This window comes from Sebastes umbrosus, chromosome 2 (assembly GCF_015220745.1).
Source record: "Sebastes umbrosus isolate fSebUmb1 chromosome 2, fSebUmb1.pri, whole genome shotgun sequence".
Lineage (NCBI taxonomy): Eukaryota > Metazoa > Chordata > Actinopteri > Perciformes > Sebastidae > Sebastes > Sebastes umbrosus.
The window spans coordinates 34,726,491-34,738,918 of NC_051270.1; the positions used below are offsets into that span (position 1 = coordinate 34,726,491).

Here is a 12,428-nt window from a genome sequence, read left to right on the forward strand (position 1 = left end):
CAACATACTATGCTATAACTTTTTTATTTTTTCGACATACTACACTGACTTTTTTTTCGACATATAACTATTTTTTGACACTATACTACAACTTTTTTTTTTCTTTTTTTCAACATAATACTATGATTTTTTTTCGACATTCTATACTATGATTATTTTTATTTTTTGCGACATACTATACTATAACTTATTTTTTCGACATATATATATACATACTTTATTTTAACTTTTTTAATTTTTTCAACGTACTACACTGACTTTTTTTTCGACCTACCATAATATTACTTTTAATTTTTTCGACACACTATACTGTGACTTTTTTTCGACATACTAAACTATGACTTTAAAAAATGTTTTAACATACTATACCATGACTTTTTTTCGACATACTATAATATGACTTTTTATTTTTTCGACATACCATACTACGATTTTTTTTGACATACTTGGACTTATTTTTTCGACATACTGTATTATGACTTTTTTATTTTTTAGACATACTATACTTTGATTTTTTTTTCGATATGCTATACTATGACTTACATTTTTTTGACATACTATAATATGACTTTTTTTTTTTCGACATACGATTCTATGACTTTTTTTAATTTTGTTCAACATACTATACTTTGACGTTTTTCGACATACTATACTATGACTTTTAAAAAAAAATTGTACATACTATACTATGACTTTTTTGTTTTTTCGACATGCTATAGTGTGACTTTTTCTCGACATACTATACTATGACTTTTTTTTTTTACATTTTTCGACATACTATACTATGACTCTTTTTATAACAACTTTCTACATAATGTACTATGACTTTTCATGATATTTTTCAAAGTACTATACTATGAAATTTCATTATATATTTCATCTTACTATACTATCAATTTTTAATAAAATACTATACTATCACTTTTTAAGACATAATATACTATGACTTTTTTTTATGACATACTAGACCTAGCGATCCCACTAGAGATACTAACTAGATCTTGGTCGTTTTTAACTACATCACAGAGAGGAACTACCATCACAAACCTACCGGAGCCTGACCTTCACCCACCTTTTATGACACTATTATCTGAGAAGCTGAGCACAAGCAGCTGTCAGACTTCTTTGAACTCTGAAGACTTTTGTTACTCAAGAAAGCAAATCAAAAGATCAGTGACCTTAAGGAGGATATCCGACGGCTTTCTGATGAGCTGAAAAATAAAGATTCCCTCCCCGTCTCCCTGGAGCCATAGACCTGGTCAGCTCCCGGGGCTGCTGCGCTCACTCCCGTCCTCTCAACCCAGTGATAGTCCATATAGGGACAAATGACACAGCTTGTCAGCAGTCTGAGCTGACTAAAATGGACTTTAATGAGCCGTTTAAACTTTCGAAGTAACTTTACTTGTATGTGAAGTCTGTTTTTATTTCTGGTCCTATTAACACACTGGCAGGTGGAGCAGGTGGAGCAGGTGGAGCAGGTGGAGCAGGGCATTTCAGCAGGATCCTCAGCCTCCACACTGGGCTACAGTCCACCTGCAGAGCTCACAAGATAAGTTTTATTGGCAAATTGAATGTGTTTTGGGACGTTTCTCCCTCTTCAGGACTGAGTCCCCCCCAGACGGCTGGGCCGCTCGCTAACAGCTAACATGCAGCACGCGGTACAATCAGGTACAATCCTCTCCACATGATCGACCTTGCACACCTCCCGGAACCTCCATCTCCATCACTGCTTACAAAAACAACACCTCAGAGTAGTGTTTCCCCACTAGCTCCCCCTATTGATCACTAACCCTCTCTCCCAAATTTACTTTTTTTATGACATGATTTTTTTTAGGACATAATACAGCCTACTAAGATTTTTATGGCATACTATATGATTTTTTTTTATACTATACTATGCCTTTTTATGACATACTACAGCTTAAAGGGACTATTTGTAACTTTCAGAAATGCTTGTAAACAGCGACACCTGTGGCCGTTAAGTCAACGAAAGGCAGCGTTGGGCTCGCGCTTGCTTGCTCTAAATATACCTGAACGAGCATCACTCAAAACAGTGAGGCGACACACGTCAGCTAAAACCACAATATCACTCTATATTTCACCTGCTTGGCAGTAATGTTAGCTGACCAGACGAAGGTCTCTCCATGAATCACTGCTGATCCTAGTGATGGCTTTTCCTGCCTCAGCACAGGCTGAGCACAGGCTGAGGCAGCGGGGCTCCGCAGCGAGTAACGTTGTCGTTTCCGCCCGCAGCCGGAGTAAACAGGGGAGACACCGGCACCCAGTCGGTAACGAGACAATAACGTTTCTCGCTGTGGAGCCCCGTCACTTTACAACACACGGAAAACCTCTGTTGGTCTGGAGGAGCTGCAGCAGTTATTTCGGCACAAACGTCCACTGTACATTCACTAGATATTCTCAGAGCTAAACTAACTCTTCTGCAGTGTGGAGTGAGCGGGCGTTCACGTCTAGAGGTGGAGCGAGTACACGAGAACGCGCGCGCTGTGAGTGAAGGCGAGCAAGCGGAGGAGGAGAGGCTCCGACTACACGCGCATATGCGAGCGCGCATGTGTCCCGACCCGGTACATTTATACGCTTAAAAAGTTACAAACAGTCCCTTTAAAATGATTGATTGACATTTTTTATGGCATACTATAATAGTTTTTTTTTAGGACATACTATACTATGACTTTTTTAGGACATACTTAAATTTTTTTATGGCATACTATTCTATGATTTTTATAACATACTAAACTATATTTTTTATGACATACTATATTGGGATTTTTATATATATTTATATATATATGTATATATATGTATGTATATATGTGTGTATATATGTATGTATATATGTGTATATATATATGTGTGTGTATATATATGTATATGTACATGTATGTATAAAATCATATATATATACTTTGCCTTTTTATGACATGCTATGAGTTTTTGTAACTTTTTATGACATACTGTACTATGATTTTTTATGACATCTATGACAGACTTTTTTGACGTTTTTTTTATTATATACTATACCATGATGTATTTTTTATGACATACCATTCTACTGTATGACTTTTTCATGACATATACTATCACTTTTTTTTATGGCATACTAAACTGACTTTTTTTATGACCGTTTTTATGACTAAAACTGGAGGATTTTCTTTTGTATTAAATGTGCAAAATGCTTTTGGAAGTACATCCATATCGCCATTGACATTTTTTTTAAGATGCATAAAAATATGTTAAATAAAGCGTTCGATTTTGTAGCAAAGAAGATGAATAAGAAAATGCTGATTCTTATTTTTCAGTAACAGCAGTGAGTGAGCAGGAAAACAGAATAAATCGATCACAAACTGGCCGTATTGAAACATGAGCACATTGTGCTGTTTAATAACAGTTTATGGGTATTTGAAGGATCAGTTTACTTATATTACAAAATAGTATTTTATCACCTAACCCAGGTAACCGTGTACATAGTTTGGGATCTTGTATGCTCAGCATACCTTTGTCTGAAACTTCTGGGGTGAAAGACATTTAACGTGTGCTCTGAATAACCCACAAAACTGTCAAAAGTTTTGGCAGGAACTATTTCTTTGGTAAAAAAAAGTAGTTCCACAGTGCGATCTGTGGATTATCCAAGTAACCAGGACATCATAGATCATCAAAGATAAATTGCTGTTGAGTTTTTCTAATGTGGTTTCTCAATCCTTACCTAAAATAAACAGACTGGTTTTCAGCTTAATGACAAACATTTTTCAGATAAACCCAATTTTTTTTTACATGTTTTATTTATTTTATAAAGATTCAGATTAATCCTTCTGTTTGTCCAAAAAAATTTCAAATCTGGAAATGCCGGTAGGCTGTATCTCAAAACCTCATCACATAAAACCAAAACTTTCTGTTTGGCCAGGTGCCATTAAGGTTAAGTAGAAAGTACACATTTTTGTCAGTTGGTTAAACTGACCTTTTAAATTCACAACTGCAGATACTTCTCACTGCCACTTCTAGTACAACTACTGTACTGTAGCTTAAGGCACTTTTTAATTCAGACTGCAACTCTACAGAATGAAGGGGAAGTCAAGGACATCCTTTGTGTAGGCACATGATTGAACAGGAGAGGTAGCAAGAACAAGTTTTACATTACAAAGGGAGTGTGTGTGAAATCACTGCCTCGTTCACTACTCTCTTTATACAATAATAGACACTCAACAGTTTACTGTAGTGTGCAATAAGTTGAAATTTCAGAATTATTGTCAAAAAATTCAGAAGTTAGTTAAAGGGATAGTACGGGTATTTTGAAGTGGAGTTGTATTTTCACCGCTTTATCTTGCCGTCAGATAACCCTTTCCTTCTCCTTTCCGACAGGGAACTGAACTGAAAGTGAAACCTTTCTAAGCTCTCTCCAAAGCCAGCAGGCTCAGATGACAAAAACAGTATAGATATGTTTCACTCTCAGTTCAGTTCACTGATGGAGAATATTCTAAATATAGCGTACACTTAAACGGATGTCAATTCTTTAGGTAAGTCTTTCTTCTAGGTGGCTAAAATACGTTTTTCTGCCGTTCCTGTCCACAACACTGTATTGCTTTGCTCCAGCGCTTCTGTCTGTTTCTCCAAGCTGGGGGCGTGACGACTGTCATCTACTGTAAGTAATAAACCTACTATGGATAAGTACCTCATACAACCCCACTTCAAAACACCTGAACTGACCCTTTAATATGGAGTGATTTTGAGGCAGCCGTCTTCAGCCACATATTTAACCACAGAACTGGGAATGATGAATTATGTATTAAAAAAATTATAAATTACACAATATCAATTGGAATTTGGTGTCCTTAGGAAAATGTATAAACCCACTTAGTTAAATTTAAGCTTATAAAACGTATTTGTCACTAGTCACTATGACTGAATCCAACAGCACCTTCAAAATCTGAAAGCAAGGTGTTTTTCATCATCTTTGCATTGAAGCGTTGCACTATGTCACATGTTTGAAAAGTTGCTTTCATCATTTAAACTTTGCAGATTTTGTAAAGCATCCTCACTCTAAAATCGTTGTGCAATTCATCAGGTCGTTTCATTTATGATTTGATGCTTGACTTCCTCAGCGTCAGATTTAGCTGTTGAGAGCAACATTTAGCTCAACTTGCAGTTTTTGCCCAACAAAAAAGATTGGCTGTTTCCGGAGCTCAAATATTCCCGTGGACCGAGCTGCGGAGTATCCGGAGGCGAGACATGACTTCATCCCAGTCCAGGTAGGCGCCCTCCAGGTGTCGCAACTTGTCTGGCCTGCTGACGTAGTTCTTCCGCCCGTGCATCAGACGCCAGTTATCAAAGATCACTACGTCGCCTGAAACACAACAAATCCAAAACATCATTTACGAAGGTATGAGGTATATTTCATTAGATCTTTATTTCAGTAAAGAATTACATTTCGTCAAAATAATGTAGTTTGTTAACGGTGCTAAACTCCAAATTCAGAGCTTATTTATAATTGAGGGATTGCCTCCACACGGCTCTCAACATGGTGACAGCTGAGCTGGTGGCTGGCAGCTAATGTTGCTAACAGCACAAACAGTGCAAACACGACGACGACACCGTCGGTTGAGACGGTATTATCAGCTGTAACCGCCGTATAAGCAGTGCAGAGCAGAGGTGATTAGTTAGCCAGCGGGGCAAACGGACTCACGTGCACGCACGGCCGGACCGGCTACGTAAACAAAGCACAGAGACGCTCGGATTACAAAACACACAGGAACGTGACTTCATTCTCTGCTCAGGTAGACATTAACCCACTATATCTTTACACAGACAACAGTTGTTTGCTGCTATATTAATGCTCTGAATTTCAAAATAAGCACCTTAATGAAATGCTTCTTGGCCTTGGAAGTAACAATCACTGTTAATCAGTGACTACTGTAGGTAGTAAACTAGTCAGCCAGTCGACAGACATGCGAACGTTTGCATCTTACGTTAAAGCAGATAAACACACTGTTTAAAGGACCAATATGTAATATATTTACTGTAATAAATCATAAAATGACATCATATGATATGATATGTCATCAGAAATTAAGGACACATGCTGAATTGAAGTACTGGCTTCTCAGACAACAATGCTACGGCCAGGATGTTCTCCTGTGAAATTTCCATTCCGGTCCAGGAAGTCTGTTTTTGTTTTGGCCGGTGTGATCCCGTCCACTGCACATTTCAACACCCTGTCGCCACATATGAAACAAATTGACATACAAACACAGCCTTCAGCAGCACATCGGCACATCTCTCTGTGGTCCGTGTACAGCTGGGTTATCAAGGCAGCCAGTATTTGAGACACACAGCCGGTGAAATGATTCAGACTGCTGCTGGACAGAGGCAAATGCGGTCGTGTCTAGAAGGTAACCCTCCAACTGCAAAAACCTGCGCTGCAATCAGTCACATCGGAGGTGTGGACGGTTCAAGGCTCCAATTTTTTTTAATTTGGACTGTGTTACCCATTTGAAACTCAAGCGGTCAGTCCTACATAGTGTTCCTTTAATCAATTTCTTAAACTTTTACTTGTGTTTTTGGTTTTTGAAAGATTAAAAAAGACCTCCAAACTACTAATACGTCCCTCTTACTACAGCTTAAAGTAGTTTGACAGTCCCGACAAGCCTAGTTACAGTTGCTGCGCTATGTCTGGATAATTGCTGTTCAGGTGAGGGGTTTAGCCAAAGGTCTTTTCATCGCGTCTCGCCCCTCTCTATGACGGCAGGCTTTGGGGTGTGGCTACTTGGAAAACAAGTTTAAAGGACACGTTTGTTTGAAGCATCTCAAGGCCGCATCGTCAGGATGGATGCTTTCCAACATGGAGGCTTGAACCCTGCGTCTCTCTACTGACAGCACCATGCTGCTACACTGGGATGTCCTTAGACTCATACAATATCACTACTTCATCTCTGTCACTTTGTGTGGCAGACTCTTTGCAGAGCAGTGATTATTTAGAGAGGGTTACACCTCACATGAGGTAATTTAATCTGGTCTACAGTGACAGAGGTGACATTGACTCTCTGATGTCATTGTGACCTTGATGATGAGGTTGTTGTACGTCAATGTACCGGTACATGTTCTGTTTACTACGAGCCTGAGTATTAGCACTTTTACTGTGATTAGAGGGCTTTACAGGTACATTTTCTGATATTTGTATTTATGTCGGTAGAGTTTTTAGAGGTGCACACTGACCTGGCATCATTTTGTAGGTGACCACGTTCTCTGGTCGGTTCACGATGTCCGTGAAGGCCTTCAGCGCTCTGTAGAAGGGCTGAACTTGATGGAGGGGGAGGTCCAGCACCGAATCTCGGGTGGCGTTGTTGAAGCTTATGCTCGTAACACAGCCCTCGGCGTTAATGCTACTCAGAGAGGAAGAAGACGTTCAATGTCAAACTAACATGACTCATGAGTTTTAGAGTTGAAACTATTCGTTGATTAATTGATTAGATGCTCAACAAAAAAAATTATTGGCAACAATTTTGATAATTAATTAATCAAATAAGTCAAATACCAAGCAAACGTGCCAAATTCACTAGTAGGGCTAGTATTAATTATTTTTCATTATTGATTAATCTGATATAATCTGGATTTGGTATATAAAATTTCAGAAAATAGTGAAAACCAATGTGATGATTTGCTGCTTTTTTTCAAAATTGCACGTTAAATATTTTTGGATATTTGACTGAAAAAAATTGACAAAATGTGCAATTTGAAGACATCACTTTGGGCAATGGAAAACTTGCATTTTTCTCTATTTTCTAACATTTTAGAGACTCAAGCATCAAATCATCAATATATTAATCAATTATGAAAATAGTCATTTGGTTGCAGTCCTTTTACCCAGAAAGGATTCAAAAGCCTCATTTATTTATCGCACATTAACTAAAAATCAACTCTACGTGGCCAAAAGTATATGGACTCATGAGCATTAGACCACATAGTGAACATTATTATGCAACACTCTTCTGTTCCACCTGGTGTTGGAGGCCATATAGAGTATATATTTTGGACATAATAATTCTGAACAGCAGATGGCAGTGTCCCATTTCCAATCACACACACAAACTCCACTGCATCTTTTTTTCTTTTTTTAAATGCATGTCATTTAGATTTTTGCAAGGTCTGAATCTTTGCTTCACACAGAGATAGTAAATGTGTGTGTATGTGTGTGTGTTAATAAAAAACAGTGATCTAAAAAAGCCCATCTTACTCGATGATGCATTTCTTGGACTGCAGCATGAAGTCGCAGTAGTCCGACCCCGTGTCGGTGAAGTCCGCTTGGAGCGTGGTGAGCGTCCTGAAGGCCTCTGGGTCTTCTCTCCGCAACACCTCGGCCATGTGGAAGCCATCCACCACCTCGCTCTCCCCCTCCCTCCTCGGCCTGGTTGATGCAGTGCAGAATCTGCACCTACAGCAAATCCAACACACATATGCGGCACAAATGCTCGTTTTACGACTCTAACGGCATAAATGCCAGCAATCGAAACAAACTTAAAAGCAGCACATAAATTCATAAGTGAAACCATATCTGCGTCGTGCAGTCTAATCCTCTAAATAGACCATATAAGTCAGATTTTACTCACTCCAGGTGTGAAGTACAATGCAGGGTAGTCTGTATGGGCACTGAGCCTTCCTGAAGTGTAGGCTACATTGTTCGCCATGTGTTTGTCCTGCACCTGCCATGTGTGCCTGAAGACAAAGATAACATTCATTACTAAACTCTGCGTTAATTATTTAACTTTGGCTTTAAAGATAAGCAGCGACAATTAGGCTGTGTGGAGAAAAAGGATGAGATGACATGAACTTTGCAGGGATCCCTGCGGGGGGAAAGCGGGCAGCTTCACAGGAACGCCTAGACTGTAGTCTCTGAAGTAGATACTTCATTGAGATGCAGCAGGAGTCGAGCGCTAATGAGGTAAAGTTATCTTCCATGTTCTGTTTGCATGCCTCGTTTGGATGCCCGACTCGTAAAATGGTCTAGTTTCTCCGATGGCAGGCCTTCAGCTTTAGTCTGCAGTGTCTTTACTTCCAGCAGTATGAGCTCATCCGCTGGCAGTGGAAAAGCTTTACGCTCCAAACCTCTGTTCTGACTGAGTGCACCAGGTAATTCCTCTGGCTTAAAAAAGCTGGAATGCTCTTAGGTTGTTTTCCCCGTCTCTGTCCTCAAGTAATCAGCACTGCAATAAGTCAAAGTGATGAACTCTGGTGCGATGAAAGGGCCAACAGACACTCTCTAAGCTTCTCCGTGGAAACTAAATGAATCAAAGCTACAGATAATTGACGAGTGGACACATTTTCCTAAACATTAATGTTGTAAAGTGAGAATCTGAGAATGTCTTTCAACAAAATATCTAGCTGCTTTTTTCCCCCCTTTTCCCCCTATTTTCCCATGTAAATAAAAGCTCTTTTGTATTTAATTTTTTAATAATAACACTCCCTGGGCTCTGCTCCAGCAAAAATATGATCAGTGGAAAATTCAGCAGTTCAGGATTTAGTGTGGAGTCAGATTATTAAACAGTGGCTTGGCTGAGGATGACAAGAGAAAAATGGATGAACGTCACAGAGTCTTACCCGTAGTATGTCAACCGGAGATAGCCAATCCTCTCAGCTAGTCTGGCCACTTGGCCTTTCTCTGCCTGTGCCCCCGTCAGGTAGACGATGCCAACGCGACGCAGGGCCATGAGCCAGGCCAGCGCAGCCTTATCGTCATGGAGGACTTCCTGGAAGTCGCCCGTGGGAATGTGCAGTTTGGAGTCCCAATAAAAACGCTCTGAAATGAGAAAGGGGACATGGGGGAAACGTCACTTCATCTTAGTGGAGATTTACATACATACAGTGGTTTCTGTTTGTTTGTCTGACAAGAAATAAGCTGTGTGTCTACAATGCACAGACATGAAGCTTTCCCACCCAACAGTCTGTCTCTGTCCTGTCCCGTCGCTGCTCTGCTCAACAAACAAAAGCTGCACAAGGACAGAACTGCTCTGTATCATAGCAACTTTATCAGAGGTTACATCAATTTTTTTAATGCACATTCACTCTCAGATATAAGTTTGAATTCGCAAAGATACCTAATGTTTTCACTAAAGACACGTCAACGTTATCCCATTGTTTGGTTCAACTGAAAAGGACCGGAACCATCCAGGTGTGCAGCAGGAATGAGCTACATTACAGTATAGAGCATGACCATTCCCTTATACTTTCCATCAACACACATCGCTAACTTTAGGACTCATTCTTTTTCCGAGATGGCGGAAAGAAAGTTGAATAATGTGCCGTTAGGTGCTGTCTGGTGTGCTACAGCCGGAGGAAATCAAGTCAAGCATGAACTCACACTTTCTACTGAATGAAACACATTATTAATGTGTAGTTACAATTTTTCAGGCTTAAAAATGTAACTAAATATTTAAAAAAACATATAAGAAGTGAAGAGGGTCGCAGGTTTAAACCCGGTTTGGGGCCCTTCTGTGGGGAGTTTGCATGTTCTCCCCGTGTTAGTGTGGGTTTTCTCCCGGTTCTTCCCATAGTCCAAAGACATGCAGGTTAATTGATGCCTCTAAATTGCCTATAAGTGTGAATGGTTGTCTGTCTCTATGTGTCTCAGCCCTGTGATAGTCTGGCGTCCTGTCCAGGGTGTACCTCGCCTTCGCCCGATGTCAGCTGGGATTTACAGCCACCACCCGACCCCGAATGGGATAAGTGGTTACAGATAATGGATGGATGGATGGATATTAGAAGTGGCTAGCGGTGCAACAGATTTTATGTTTGCTTTGTCACAAAAGGGAAGCAATTAATTTATAACTTCATTTTTGGTCTCCTGTGTCTTTCATTTGAAAACGATGCACTGCATGTGATAGTCTGCGCACTTCAAGATGAATAGCTCGCTGAGAAAAGTCAGCCCGTCTCCGTCAGACAGACAGAAGTGGAAAGAATCCTCCCACTGCTCTCCACCCAGCTGGCTCGACTCCTTTTTCCATGCAGCCTCTCTCCAGTGACTTCCACAGAAACAGCTGCTAAGTACATTTGCAGGAGGAGGAGGAGGAAAGTTTAGCTGAGGAGATTGTGTACCTGTCTGATCTTTGTGTCTCCTCCTTGTGTCTCTTTTCAGTACCCACCAACTTAAACTTTCCAAATGGCTGGATCACAAACACATTACAAGGTTAAAGCCAGCAGGAGACGGACACACAGCGAGGCGAGCTGAACTTCATGCATAATTTATCATCCTCAAGTGTCTAAAATGTTAAAAGACATTGCGACTGTTTGTTCTGAAGGCCATAAAGATGTACAGTAGCAACAGACCAACCGGTGATGAGGAATTTCTGTGCCTTGTTTTTTATTTTTGAAAAGGCAGGGAGGTACAAAGCACACCGGGATGCATCATCAGTCAGAAACACAGTGATCATCATGACTCGCAGACCTCCCTCCAGGCTGTTGTCACAAATGATCAGCTTCTGGCCGCACAGTTCAAAAAGGTCAGGAACCTCCCGCTTGTTAAAACTTGTCAAGAGGGCAGAAGGGGGGAAACAAAGGCAGAGAAACAGGAAAACTGGGGCAAAGGTCATGCCTGAATGTTACAATTGCTCTCATGAAACTGAACCTGGATGTCTTTTGCAGACACGCCGGTGTTTTGGCTCCACGGTTTAGAGTATCACCCGTGACAAAGAGGCTACAGCGCTGGTCGCAGTGTGCACATACATCAGCTGTGCAGACCTGGCTGCAGTTCAGCTCCAGTCTCATTTTGAACACCCTCGCTGCTGTCGAGGGAGTTCACACTGCGGTGGCCGGGTCGAACAAAAGATGAGAGCTTTGCTTGAATATCTGCCTTCTAATCATGTAATTAGCTGCGCAAATGTGCTTCATTTTTAACTGGGAAGGCTCATCACAAATTTTAGATGTGAAGAATCACAAGAAAGTTCTTTTTTAGTTTCTTGTCAGCTCACACTGGCAGCAGATTAAAGAACAAATAAGGGCCCCAAACTGCTCTAGATACAAATCTGGTCAAATTTAGAGCCGATAAAGCAGATTTTTTTTAAGTAATGCACATGACCAGTGTGTAGGATTTAGTGGTTAAGGATGCGTTAACACGTTATTGCCTTAACTTTGACAGCCCTTGTAAAAACGTGAAAGGCTCTCTCTAGAGTCAGTGTTTGATTTGTCCGTTCTGGGCTTCTGTAGAAACATGGTGGAGCAACATGGTGTACTCCGTGAAGAGGACCCGCTCCCTATGTAGATATAACGGGGGTCATTCTATGCTAACGAAAACATAACAATTCTTAGTTTCAGGTGATTTATATTAAAAACATAGTTATGAACATTATATTCCATTTCTGCTTATAGATCACCCTAAATCCAGTTTTGAAGTACTTGTACTTTACATGAGTATTTCTGACTTCTACTCC

General features: G+C 40.2%; 1 protein-coding gene across 1 annotated transcript in view; it reads right to left on the minus strand.

Annotated features, from left to right (window-relative positions):
• Positions 1 to 3,366: 3,366 nt before the first annotated feature.
• The window catches only part of bbox1 (butyrobetaine (gamma), 2-oxoglutarate dioxygenase (gamma-butyrobetaine hydroxylase) 1), a 36,727-nt gene continuing 27,665 nt past the window's right edge, over positions 3,367 to 12,428 (minus strand). Inside the window, 6 exon segments of the mRNA XM_037750470.1 lie at positions 3,367 to 5,356; positions 7,225 to 7,391; positions 8,243 to 8,400; positions 8,402 to 8,440; positions 8,616 to 8,721; positions 9,604 to 9,802. Of these exon segments, the coding sequence (XP_037606398.1) occupies positions 5,196 to 5,356; positions 7,225 to 7,391; positions 8,243 to 8,400; positions 8,402 to 8,440; positions 8,616 to 8,721; positions 9,604 to 9,802 (830 nt within the window). The 3' untranslated portion in view covers positions 3,367 to 5,195.